This window comes from Myotis lucifugus, unplaced genomic scaffold, assembly GCF_000147115.1.
Source record: "Myotis lucifugus unplaced genomic scaffold, Myoluc2.0 scaffold_3, whole genome shotgun sequence".
Classification (NCBI taxonomy): Eukaryota; Metazoa; Chordata; class Mammalia; order Chiroptera; family Vespertilionidae; genus Myotis; species Myotis lucifugus.
Window position 1 is genome coordinate 16,958,748 of NW_005871051.1, and position 13,858 is coordinate 16,972,605.

The window sequence follows — 13,858 nt, forward strand, 5'->3', positions numbered from 1 at the left end:
TCTCTTTCCAGAGGAAGCCTCCCTGTGGGCTCTGGCTCTATTTCCTTGCAATTGAAACCATGGAAAATAAGTAGACCTAGAAGAGAAAGTGCTCATCTCCGGAGCCTTGGGATCTCATCCTTGGGTTTTCCATCTCTTCAGTAGGGGTGAGGAAGCGCAGTGTGTGCTATGGGCAGGGGGATGGGGAAGCAGACCCTGGGCGGGTCCTCTGAGGGCCCTCTGACTTTTGGAGAGTCTTTCTTTTATATGAGGAAACTGAGACATGGAATGTGGGACCTCTTTAAGCCCAAATAGTTTTTAAAATAAATTTTAATTCATTAAACTACAAGCTGAAAGATATAAGAAAGAGACATCTCTCTTTTTCTGAGTCTTTGCTCTTTGTCTACACCTGTCCCCACCTCACAGGGCACCTCCCTGGCCCTTGAAACACCCCAGGCTGGGCATCGGGCCAACCTTTCGTAGATGAAATCCAGGCTGCCAGATTACCCCGCCCACCACTGTTCCTGTAGCTGGGGAAGGGGGGCACCCAGCCCTTGGGAGCTACAAAGGGCTTCTGTGACTCAAGCTAGAGCTCACAATCCTTCTCTGTCTTTCTAGCAACACAGTGAGGCCATGGGGTGCATCTCATGGTGGTAACCCCCAACTGACTTGCTATGTCACATATAGCATGACGGTTTCCACTCCTCAGCCCCTGGGGCCACCCCTCCAGACTTACACCCTTATTTTACTAAAGTTAGACCTTTTTTCTTTTTGGCCAAAATTCCAGGGGGTCTAGTTTGGCTCCTGAAGTCAGGGCAGGGGTGGTCTACAGAGGAACTGATATTTATAGAGTACTCACCATGCACCAGGTATGACGTGCATTGCTTTGCATATGGATCCTTTGCGGACCCTTTACAGATCCTCATGGTGACCTTGAAGGGGTTGTTTTTAACTCAGTTTTACACAGCAAGTGACAGAAGCTCAGAGAAGTTGGGTAACTTGTTCAAGGTCATGTAACTTTTAAGTGGTTATGGCAAGATTTGACTCTAGAACTGGCTCATGCCAGAGCCTTTGTTTTTTCTGTTATAATTTGTTGCTTAGGGTTTGACTCATGATCCTGCCTTTACCAGAGAGATGACAAATGTTGTCTGTTCCTGTTCCTGTCTGTCTCCCACGCCCAAACATTCTACTTCTATCAAAATACCCCTTCACTTTGGAAAAGGACATGGTCTGGTTTTAGGGGTAGTGTGCCTGGGGCAATATGGGAGGGGGGACAGCAGAGAATAGAGGTCTGGTTCTGCCTCTGTCAATAACTGGGCATCTTAAGCACGTCTTTTCCAATCTCAAGGCCTCTATTCCTCCACCTGTAAAACAAAGGCCACAGTGTCATGGTTAAGCACACAGATGCAGAACTATAGATAGCCTTGTTCAAATCCCACCTCTACCACTCACCAGCCATTTGACCTTGTATAAATTACTTGATCTTTCTTTTCCTTGGTTTCTTATCTCTAAAACAGAGGTCATAATATTATGTACTTCATGGGGTTATGATGAGTATGAAAGAAGTTAATATGTATAAAGCTCTTAGGAGAGTATCTAGCATAAGTACATTGCTGTTATTATTCCTAGATGTAAAAATTTCTACAATTCTATTAATTTCAAGTAAATGAAAACAAGATAGAATTTAAAGCTGAGTGCCACCATCTTGAATTTTTCTCTCTCTACTTTTTGTCTTTGTGAGTGTGGCTGTGAGTTAACAGGTAGATGTGAGTAGATCACTATGATCATTAGATGTCAAGTTATCCCCCATCCTGTGTGTGTGTGGTGTGTGCGTGCGCGCGCACGTGTGTGTATGTGTGACATATAGAACTTCCTAATATGACAAAAAGAACAACCAACAATTGTATATTGTGTTTATACACCAGCCAACTTTGAAACCATTCACTAGGAATCCAATGTTGTAGAAATTATACAGCAATACAGTGGTGGGCAGTTTTGGCCCTTGACATCTGGGAAGACAATCATATAGGCACATCAGGGACAATAAGGATGACCATGGGAATAGCAAGAATAGCACAACAGAACACAGCAATCACTTTCTAAAACTTTAGATCTAAAAGATTAAGTTCATCAAGACATAGGGGGGTATGTGTAGTTGTGTGTGAGGGAGGGTTGGGAAAATTGAAGGTAGATAATGGGGTTTTATTCATCTCTCTGCAGTGCTCACTTAGAACAGGCCCTCTTTGGCTCTGCTGTAAATGAAAAGGGCAGACAGTATGGTGGAGGAGGGGATACTGAGCTGTGAAAATCCAGGGGACCCTAGGCTGGCTCTGTCCAATAAAATATAACACCAGTTGCATTTGTGATCCCCAGTATTCTAGTAGCCGTATGTCAAAAGGAAAAAAGAAACATATAAAATTAATTTTATTTTATTTAATCAAATATGTCTAAAATATTATTTCAACATACAATCAATGCAAAACAATTATTAATGAGACATGTAACACTCTTTTGCTCATTAAATCTCTGAAAGCCAGTATTACAGAGTGGGCAAAAGTAGGTTTACAGTTTCATGGTGACCTTCTTTTGAGTTAAGTATTGTAAAATAATCATAATCTGTATGTCTTTTGTCATATGAACAGATGTAGAACTATTTTTTCCCACCCCTGTATGTTACAGTGAGAGCACATCCAGCCCCATTTCGAGTGCTCAATGGCTACACAAGGCCAGTGGCTCCCATACTAGATGGTGAAGACTCAGACCTATGGGAGCTAAGTCAGCCAGAACATGTTTTGCTCCTTTTTTCTTAAGACTCAGACAGGGGTGATGGAGTCCCCCTGAGGCCTGGGCCGCCTCAACTCAATGCAAATCTGCATCACTGGACTCTTGATTTTCAGAGATCACAGTCACCCTTTGGACGCTTCCCGAAGCTCCCTGACTCCCAGGCATGTTTACTTTTGCTGAAACATGAGTAGAAAACGTGCCCCTAGCTAATAGGCCTGTCCCTGTCTCCAGCAGCAGCCTGCATGCAGCGCTATGACTCTCCTTGCTTTCCCATTTGCTGTTCACTTTTTCCGTGTGATAATGTTCTCCACGGGGAAAATAAAGTGAGTCGAGAATAAAGCCAACTTCTGGTTCTGGCAGTGAAATTAAATTGTATGTTATATGTTCTCAGCAAATTCTTTGTGCTAAGATGGCAGTTTTACAGGAAAAACGGCATGTTAGAGGGTGTTCACAGATGCAGGGATGGAAGAATGTGGCTGTGTTGTGCTCAGGATGCTGTTTCTTCCCTACGGAGCGAGTTTCATTCTGTAGTGGACATTGTGCTTGGCTGCCTGGCTTACACCCTCCTTTCTGTGATGGAAGTCCCTGGATTTTCCCTTCAGGGCCAACCCCACCTCACTACAACACAAGCTTGACCATTATTTTCTCTCTCCTGCAACCCTGGATTTTTAGGGGAGTGATGTAAGAATGGAGAACAATTGGAGACATTTCAGTGTGAGGAGAGCACCCTGTCTGCTTCCTGCTTGACTCCCATCATGTGGCCCAGCTGTCTAGCTTTTCCTTGTCTCCCAAGCAATTCCGTACCTTCCAATAGATCCCACATCTCCCTCTTTTAAGTTAGCTGGAATTTGTCTCTGTTGCCCTCAACAAAATACAAACGGATGCATACTTTGAGCAGTAGCAGGTAGGCTGTGAGGGCAGCAAATAGAAAAGAAAAAGGGGATGGATTAAGTGGTTAAGACAGAGATTCCCTTTCTAGCCTCCCATGGTGGCAAGGCTGGGAGAGGCCTCCCTGTTTGCAGAGCTTTTTCTCATCTCCTCTCTCTTCTCTTTTCTTCTTCTTCTTCTCTCCTCCAATTCTTCTTCTCCTCCTCCTGTTTCTCCTCCTCCTTCCTCTTCTTAATTTTCACCCAAGGATATGTGTTTTTTATTTTATTTTTTTTAATTGACTTTAGAGAAAGAGGAAGAGATAGATAGAGACACATAGATGTGAGAGAGAAACAATTGGTTGCCTCCCACATATGCCTGACTTGGGATTGGCCCTGCAACCTAGGTATGTGTCCTGACCTGGAGTCAAACCTGTGACCTCTCGGTGTACAGAACAATGCTCCAACCAAACTGAGCCACCCAGCCGGGGCTCTCGCTTCTTTCTTGTGCTATCCCTGGCAAGTACGACGGTCCCCATGTTCTGAAGTAATGTGGCCTGTCCATGGTTCAGAGGTGGCAAAGAAAGCCCTTTATCCATACCCTGCGATTCTGCTGACTTCTATTTCTAGGAGAGAAGTCAGAGAGATGGCTGCTGCTGGGCTATATTTCTTTACTCTCATCCATTAGGACTTCTTTTTTAAGAATCAGAAGAGATTTTAGAGCCCCAGAGAGGGCTCTAAATGAGTTGCCATGGAAGTTTGGGCAGAGCCCAGCTGGGGCCCGCTCTCTGGGCTTCCAGTCCAACATTCATAGTGTGGTTCCTGGACCAGCAGCACCAGCGTCACCGGGGAGCCTTAGAAATGCAGAATCTCAGGCCCACCTGGACCCATCTGAGTCAGAATCTGCATTTTGTCAGATTGATCCCAGGTGAAAATTTCAGAACTGTTTTTGTATACCTCTTACAATATTGTTCTGAAGGAAACAGTCAATAAATCAAGGTCCACTGTCTAGTCCTGTTGAGAAGCTCTCCCTTTCTGAGAGCTTCCATTTGAGGGACTTTAGAGGATGATCTCTGTAAATTGTGATCAGGTTCTTTATGTCTTTTCATTAGAAACCACCTATGTATGAGACCTGAGGGTTTCATAGCTAATTAATTACAGAGACACATGCCTGCTGCTAATGGGAAAAATAAACATGATCCATCAGTGAGTTTATTAATCCATCCTTGGTCCTTTTCACTGACGTCAATTCTCAGATTTTATTTTTTACAGAATATTAAGAGGTGGATTCATTGATTTGTTTCCCAAGAAACAAAGGCTGTTTGTGTGTCCTGACGTGATCCTCTTGCCCCTCACTCAAGGATGGCTTGTCTCTTGCTCCTATGGGTGTGAAGTCTAGTTGGAGAGATAATACCATCCTCAGGTCCATTTTATAAGAGAGCAAAACAAACCACAGGGACGCGTAGGTGCTTCCTGATCTTAGGACCTGGCCTAGGGAAAAGGGTCAGGGGAAATAAAGAGGCTCTAGATCACAATGGGGCCCCTCTGCAGAGCAGGTAGGCAGCGCGGAGGGTATCTGTCCACAGCTTCAGGCTGTAAGGCATCCTGAGGTAAGGCAGCGCACAGCATCATGAATCAGGGCCAGACAGTCACAATGATATCTAAAAGGCCAGTCCAGAGGGACAGAGAAGGCAGCCAACTTACTCAAGGCCTATAATTTACCAACATTGGATATTCTTTTAAAAAACATTTAAAAACTTTTAATTATAGTTGACATATAATATTATATTAGTGTCAGGTATACAACTTAGTGATTAGCATTCATATAACTTATGAAGTGATCATCTGGTAAGTGTAGTAGCCATTTGATATTCTTACAAGCCTCCTGGTGAGGTAGCTATTATGACTGACTTTTTACACATAAGGAAGATGAGGCTAATGGAGGTGGGAAAATTCACCAGAGATCAAATGACTAGTAGAACCAGTGCCCAGAGAAGCCACCCTCCCTGCTGCCTGAGTCAGGCTTGGTTACAGCGATGGTGGGCTGGAGTCATAGTAGGAGATGAAATGGCCACTGCTGCAGGTCAGGAGGTGTGCAAAGGCTTGGAATAAAGCAGGACTGATGACAGATCAAGGTCACAATGCAGAAGGAGTTGGCGCTGATGGAGTGCAGACCCCTGGGTTTCAGTTCTGGAACCTTTCCCTAGTACTGTGCTGTGTGGAGAGAATTGTCATCTGTACCACTTCTGGGATACTGGGCTCAATTAGGAAGAGGCCTCATGTTTGGGCTGATGAAAGGCTGGAGAGGGAAGGTGGTTTGGGGCTTCAGAAGTGAGGCGAGGCCCTCTCAGAGTGAAACAAACTGCTTCCTGACTCATCAACCCGCAGAGGTGGTCCAGCCTGGCAACTAAGACCCCATGCTCCTCGCGATGAGGAATTAAGACCCTGTCCCATTTGGTTCTCTCTCAAGAATGGGCCTGGTGAGTGAGTGAGTACTGATTGCAGAGCCAGGCTGCTGCTATCCTCTGGTCTCAAAGGACAGAGCCTTTGGGTGAACCCGACACCCGAGTCCCAGTACATGTCTGACTGGCACCAACTACTTTCAGGGCACACAGAGTCCCATCCCAGTTGCCTTCACTTCCTCTGCACAGCCCTGAACGTTTCTCCAGAACTTCCTGTTTGCCTGTGGCTGCACAGACACGGCCAGTCTTACCCGGGGTCATTTTGTAAGGCCCAGGGCAAGAGGTGGGAGACAGTTCTGTTCTCCTCATAGCTCCTCTGGGTTCTCTCCACCCACACACGATGCTCTGGGACCATTCCGTCAGACCCTGAGGCTAGTGGAGCAGAAGCCTCGTATCCAAGTCAGCTCACAAGAAGGTCAAGGTGACCCACGAGGGCCGGTGGCCAAGATCCTTAAAACTTTTATTTTTTATTTTTTGACTTTCCAAAAAGTTCGAGTAAGTGATGACTTCAGGACATAGCGTTCCAGAGCAAACTGGAAGGAGGAACATAGTCCTCTTGGTTGTGGTGATGGAGGAAAAGCACACCAAGGGCGGGGTGTTTGAGCTCCACCACTGTGAAAGGACCCCTGTGCTATCGACCAGTGTGCCTGCCTGGTGGTTGCTGGGCCTACAGGAGCTGTCAACAGAGACACGGAATGAATGTTCCTGGAGGGCAGGGACTAAGTCAACACCAGCATTGGAAAATTTCCAGCATATGAGCCTGGAAAATGTTCTTACTGCAAAACAGTTTTCTGGGTGGTCACCATTCCTTCTCCAACCTGTCCATGAGGGCAAAGACTGCAGTCACCAGGCAAGGGCCTGGCTGTCTTGATGGGCCATTCACCACATGCCCATCCTAGTCACTAATTAGTTTCAGTGTTTAGAGAATTGTTGAAATATAATATTATATTAGAACAGTCTGGGGATATACTTGTCCAGCAAATGACATGAAAACATGCTTTTTGAGCCCTGAGAACTCAATTTGGGGCCTCTCTACTGCTGAAAGGACTTTGTTCTGTGACAACAAATGGGAGAAGACAAAGAGGATACTAAAGGAAAAAAGAAATGTTGCCTACAAGGTTGTGTTAGCTAGCATCTTTGGTTTTTCAGAGCTATTCTCCAACACTTGTGCTCCTTGATGCCTCGGGAGGCTAGCCCTTATATTTGATATCATGGGATCCCCTCCTGCTGGCTTCCAGTTCAGTGTGACCTATGCAAGCACAAGAGGAGATTGGAGGGCATTGGAGAATGCCAGGGTGTTTTGGTTCTGCTTCGGAGACTCCAGCAGTAGCTATGATCTTCCCCAGTACAGTCTTTACCAAGAGGCCCATCTGCCAAACACAGTTTTGGCTCTCCTGGGGCTCCATGTAGTTGATTTGACCCTCAGACCCACCATTGTTTCTTTCTATATATCTCATTTCTATGAATAGTCCCTTTAGCCAATCTTCATTTGAGCTCTCTGGAGGATCCACTTTCCTGGGGGATCCTGACCAACTTCCTGAGCAGAACAATTTCCTTGTAAATTTCACACTCAGAACTGTTGCTCTCCTAGTTTCTGACTCTTGCCTTTGTCCTATGGGAGAGGTTGTCTTTGTGTATACTGTCAATCTGAAAGATGGCAGAGACAAGGCGAAGCAGTGAGCACAGTGTGAAGGGGGAGCTGTGCATGAAAACATTTGAAGGGAGTGGCAGGAGCAAAAATGGAAAAGGTGGGAAGGAACCCAGGAAATCAGAAAGTATACAGAGATGTGCTGCTCAGATTGTGGGGTGTGCAGTCCAGCAAAGCAGCCCCCAGCTGACACTAACTTTAGGGTCTCCTCAGCACAGCAAAGCCTTGACTAAGGTCATCCCTTATCAAAGCTTCCTGGCTGGGCTATTTTGGTCCCATGCAGAACTGTTCAACTCCTTCCTCCACACAATCCTCCTTCCCCCTGAATATTGGTCTCTAATAAACATCTTGCATCCCAACTCCATCTTAGTTTTTGCTTCCTGGATAAGTTTAAAAGAATTTATAGCTGGAGCAGCAAAGGCCTGACATTAACTGATTTTGTGTGTTGCAAGGACCTTAGTCTTTCTTAAAACAGAAAAACTCCCAGAGGGCACAAGAGGATGCAAGATGGCCATTTCTGATTAGGGAGTCTAGATCGGACTGTTTATAAAGAGCTTTGTGCAGTCATGCTATGAACAAACATTAGTAGGAGGTAAACCAGGCATAATACGGAGGCTGAGGGTTATGGAGTATTTTCTCTATTCCTTAGGAGGGAAGTATAAATTCAGTTCAGTGGCTATATACCTAATGCTAAGGGGAAATTTGAACCTGAACCTGACAGAGCCTGTGCATTCGCTACTGAAAAATCACTGATCCTTTGCTGTACTACTAGAATCTGACCCACAGGGACATTAATCTCCCAATATTCAGTACCGGCATGCCTCACCAATGCTTCATTAAAAATACAACTTGGTCACTTGGTTCCATGTCACAATCCCCACTGTTGGAAACTTCACATCCTCATTCCTTCCTGCTTATATCCTTACCTTGCAAGCAACCAAGTGGGTGGCTTGGTTTAAATGAGTGTCTCAATTCCAGCTTGTGCCACCCTGGTAGTGACTCTTAGGCAACAGGAAGCACTCATTAAGAAATATATTACCCCCTGTGAGTGGGTGAATGATGAGAGGAGGTGTCAAGATTCCTGGCTGGACCATATCAGAACCCAAGATCAAGGTAAAGTGACAGTTTTTTTTCCCTGCCAGGTTTTTATTTATTTTTTTCCTGCCAATGATCAATATAGGTCCATCTAGAATGGAGGTAATTGCTACTTCCAGACACTGTCAATTTATGACCATCACACCATCTGGCTTGAACCTCCCAGGCAATATCCCCAACTTTAGCTTTGTCCATTTCAAGCCCAACATAGCTATGCGTTTTCTACCTCTGACATATGCCTTTAGCCGAACATGTGGTTTGATGTCTCTCCTTGACTCATTATTGGAGCTCTGATAAAGGTATTTGGGGAGAGAGACAGCATATTGAGACCAAGACCCAAGTTGGGGCACATGGGGAGGAAGACAGGACAAATTGCTTTGATATTTCCCAAGTTATGTTTAATGGTTTCATACCAGCCAATTATTCCAAGTCTGCCTAGCTCAGAAACCCTTTTTCAACCAAAGATAAAAATACCTTTTTCAACTAAAGATCAAAATAAACATACTTTTCAGTTTTCAACATTTTATTGAGATGTTGGGGAGAAACAGCCAAACATTATACATTCCTCATTTCAATCACGATTGGTATTTTACCCATAGGCTAGGTTCTGTGGCTTTGATCTAAACTTCAGGTCTTTTTGGCAGTCCCCCTTCTGTTGTCCTCTTGTTGCTGCCTGGTGTTGTTTGAAGTCCACCAGGGCAAAGCCCACTAGTGGGGTCACACGTGGGAGCGGTAATTGCGATTGGCTGTTGGGGAAGGACACGTTTGCAACAGGGACACCAGTTAGAACATACCCATTCATACTGTTCCTGCCCCAAAATGAATTTAAATGGAAATGAAATTCTTAGGCTGAGATTTCAGGGTCCTAGGAGAGCTAAGAGGGAGGGCCTTGGGGCAACAAGTTCCCCTATGTTCCACAGTTGTACTCATCCCTCACTCACCATCATCGCCTCGTTTCCTATTCTTCATGCTGCCCTTCCGGTATTTTCTTTTGCCGCCACCTCTCTTCACTCCCTTGTGAGGAGATCTGTTCTTGCTCCTTCTCATGCCATGACTCTTTAATTTGCGGCTGGTCGACATTGTAATTTCTGCAAAAATGAGGAGCTTTGCAGAGCCAGGAGGCGGCGAGTCTGGGTATTTAAGGCCTTAGCCATTGTGATTGTAAAGGGGTGTGGCTTAGTAGGTGGGCGGGGCTCCATTGTGCTGTCACTAGCCTTTGTTACACTTAGGTCATCATATATGAGAAATAAAGTGGCCCCTCTTAATGCAGCTCAAATTTTGAGGTCCTTTTTATGTTAATGAAGCCTTCTAGACAGGTGTTATTGAACAACTAAATTCCAGTCCTAAGCTGGGCTTCTGGGAAGTGCAAGAGCCATTAATATAGGTATCTCCTGCCTGTAGAAAATTTAATGGTGGTTGAGTGTCTGTGTATGCATGCCTGTTTAAGTCCCTCTATAGCATTGGGAGATAATAAATGTGTTTCTCTATGGACTTGACTCTAGGAAATCTAATTTAATATGGTCAAAACATAAACATTCCTTCTTTTTCATGTAAATCAAGATTTCTCAGCCTCAGCAGTATGAGCTGAGTAATTTTGTGGAACTGTTCTGTGCATTGTAGGATGTTTGGAAACATCCCTGGACTCTAACCCATCAGATGCCAATAAAGTCCCCACACTGTGACAACCAAAAATGCTTCCAAATGTTCCCTTGGGGGGGGAGGAGTAAAATCACTCCTGGCTGAGAACCATTGGCTTACCCAATGGTGATAAGAAAACAGCAGTGGATAAAAACATAAATAGACTGTGCTCATGGAGCTTTCAACCTAGTGGGGAAGAAAGCCATTAATCTGACATCTATACAAATCAATGCATAATTACTTCCCAACAGGGTGCAGAATGAGGTTGGAAAGAGAGGCAGAGAACAGCCTAGGCTCAAGTATATTACGAGGCTATGGAAAAATATTTAAGAGGATAATATGATGAGACTAGAGGCTGTTGGGTGGGGGACGCATTAATGGGGAAGCGAAGTGAATAAAGGGAGAAGCTATTGCCAATAGTAGAGGTTCAGGAAAGAGAAATACTTGATAATGGCTTAGGCCTGACCAAGTAGATAGGATGAAGAGATATAGACAGGAGACAGTGACTTGGTGATGGATTCGATTTGATTGGTAAGAGAAGCGGGAGTCGAAGGTGTGGCTTTTGTTTCTGTCTAATGCAGCTTTCTGGATGCTGGTGCCACTCACTGAAATAAAGGCCAGGCACAGGGACCTGGGTTATCAGGCATTTTAGTTTTAAGACATTTTGGGTTTGAAGTGCCTTTGAGATTTCCAAATAAAGCTATTGAGTGATTGTTGGATATGTAGGTCTAGAGCTCAGAGTAGAAGCCTAAGCTGAAGATAGTTATCATTCCCAACTTCCCTGATAATGGACTCATTATCTAATCTTTTCTTCCTCCTTTTTTATGTCTTATATTGAGTCCTTTTGAAAAAAAAAATCAAGGTTACTTAGCTATTCTTTTTTTTCTCTCCCCTGCCATTATCCTTACTCAAGAACCAAGCACCTGGACGGCAAGAGGCTCTTAACAAAAATTGGTTGAATAAAACAGAGAATGTAGTTCAAACTCCACTCCCTGTATTTTTGATGTCTATAGAAAAGATGACAAATCATGTTTTGAAACCCAGTTTCTTTCAAATGACACTATTTTTCTGTTTCCAGGCAGGCCTCTCTAGAGACCCTCTGTTAAAATCTTTTTTTTTTCACCCAAAGAGAGGAGAGCTGTATGAAACAGGCTGCTGCCTTGCCTCTTTGTACTGGGGGGAACTTTTCTGCCCACTCCAGCCTTGTTGTTCTTCCTATGAACAAGTTTCATGAAAGCAGGAATTTAAAAATTGTGTTCACTGCTGTATATTCCCAGGCATTGAACAGTCCTTCCACAGAGTAAGAGCATAATAAGGATTTGTGGAATATTTGTTGAATAAATTAAAAATCCTATCCTATTCCTCCCCATTTTGTCCTACATTTACAAGGAAGACTTTCCTAACTTTTCACATTTTTTACTATCTTTTGAAATTAGTTCAAAGTCCACAGTCCTATAAAATTGTCTTTAAAGTCTGGACAACCAACATCAATGGTATAAAGCCCTATTTTGTGCCCACATTGTCATGTCACATTAATGAGTATGATCTCAACAGGCGGCAGTGTGTCTCAGTTTTGGTCCTCACTGTGCCATAAAAATCACTTCTCTGGATTTCATCTCTCTTATTTTGAAAATAGGTAGGTTGGGTTAAGTAATCTTTGAGATCATATGGCTACCGTGGCAGGCTTCTTGTAGTTAGGGACTGCATTTTTATTTATATTGCATTTCTCACAGGTTCATTCTAACCATTTTGGTGTCAAGAGGCAGACAGTACAACATAGAGTGACAATGGTGGGAACATTTCTAGAAAGGGAAGGAAAAAAAGACATTTGTCTCCGTAATAAACCTTCTGGTGTTCTGTGTTGGCCTCTCATGCCTGACTGTGCTGACTCTGTTGGTCTCTAGTTTGAGACGCATTTTCTGGATGGTCCAGGAGACTAGGTAACACACCTTACCTCCAATTCTTTCCATCCCCCAAAGACTCACTCTGCCAAGGAGAAGCTGAGATCACAGGGAAGAAGGAAGCCAGACTTGAAAACTGATGAAGAAACAAAGAAGCTCCTTTACATAGGGTTAAGGAATTAGTTCTGGCTTCAGACAAAATACTTAGAAATGCCAACAGCGGAAAGCCCAATGCTGGGGGAAGTAATTCAAAGACCAGTTTGGGTGGGAGCTGTGGAGTGTTTGGGTTGACTTCTGTGTCAGACATTCTGCAATGAGATGAGCAGGGTTCAGCACTGGACACCTCTGCCTGTCTGTTTCTCTTTTCATTTCTGCCCCAGTGTTGGTTGTGCCAATACAATTTAGATAGAGCACAAGGAGTTCATTCCTGACCCTCAGTGAGCCCAGAGCTCATCCTTTCCTTGAGAACCTTCTGGGAATCCAGTATGCTATCTCCTTACCCTTTCTTCTGCTCTGTTTTGCATCTTCCTTTTTAAAAATCATTTTTTATTTTTTAATTATAGTAGATATATAATATTATATTAAAGGTGTACAGACCAGTAATTAGATATTATGTAACTTACTAAGTGACCATCCTGATAAATCTTGCACCTAAGTGACACCACATATAGTTATTAGAATATTATTGACTATATTCTCTATGCTGTATTTTACAATCAATTTGTAACTACCAATTTGTACTTCTTCATCCCTTTACCTTTTTCACCCAACCCTCTAACACTCCTTTCATCTGGCAACTATCAAAATGTTCTCTATCGGTATCTATAAGTCTGTTTCTATTCTGTTTGTTAATTTTGTTTTTTAGATTAAATTGTTGGTAGGTATTTATTGCCATCTTATTTTTCATACTTTTTATCAACAGTAGAGTAGATGAAGCTGATAAAGAAGATCTTTTAACATTTCATGTAATACTGGTTTGGTGGTGATGAACTCCATTTTCTTGTCTGGGAAGCTCTTTATATATTCTTTGATTCTAAATGATAACTTTGCTGGATAATCTTGGTTATAGTAACTTGCTTTTTATCACTTTGAATATTTCTTTCCAATCCCTTTTGGCCTGCAAAGTTTCTGTAGAGAAATCAGCTGACCATCTTAATGGGAAATCCCCTGCAGATAACTGCTTTTTTCTTGATGATTTAAAAATTCTCTGTCTTTAACATTTTGCATTTTAATTATGATGTATCTTGGTGAGGGCCTCTTTGGGTTCATTTTGTTTGGGACTCTCTGTACTTCCTGGACTTGTATGTCTATTTTCTTTACCAGGTTAGGAAAGTTTTCTTTCATTATTTTTTTTGCTCTTGCTCTTCTCCTTTCAACACCTCTATGATGTGAATGTTGGTACACTTAAAGTTGTCATAGAGGCTCCTTACACTATTCTCATTTTTTAAAATTCTTTTTTCTTTTTGCTGATTGGGTGTTTTTTGC

At 43.3% G+C, this 13,858-nt stretch overlaps 1 protein-coding gene across 1 annotated transcript; it reads right to left on the reverse strand.

Moving 5' to 3' along the window:
• Positions 1 to 9,347: 9,347 nt before the first annotated feature.
• TNP1 (transition protein 1) lies at positions 9,348 to 9,916 on the reverse strand. Its single transcript, XM_006082499.2, has 2 exons — positions 9,776 to 9,916; positions 9,348 to 9,580 (listed from the first exon to the last, which is right to left on the reverse strand). The coding sequence occupies exons 1-2, from the start codon at positions 9,912 to 9,914 to the stop codon at positions 9,552 to 9,554; spliced, it is 168 nt and encodes a 55-aa protein (XP_006082561.1). The 5' UTR covers positions 9,915 to 9,916; the 3' UTR covers positions 9,348 to 9,551.
• Positions 9,917 to 13,858: the final 3,942 nt, after the last annotated feature.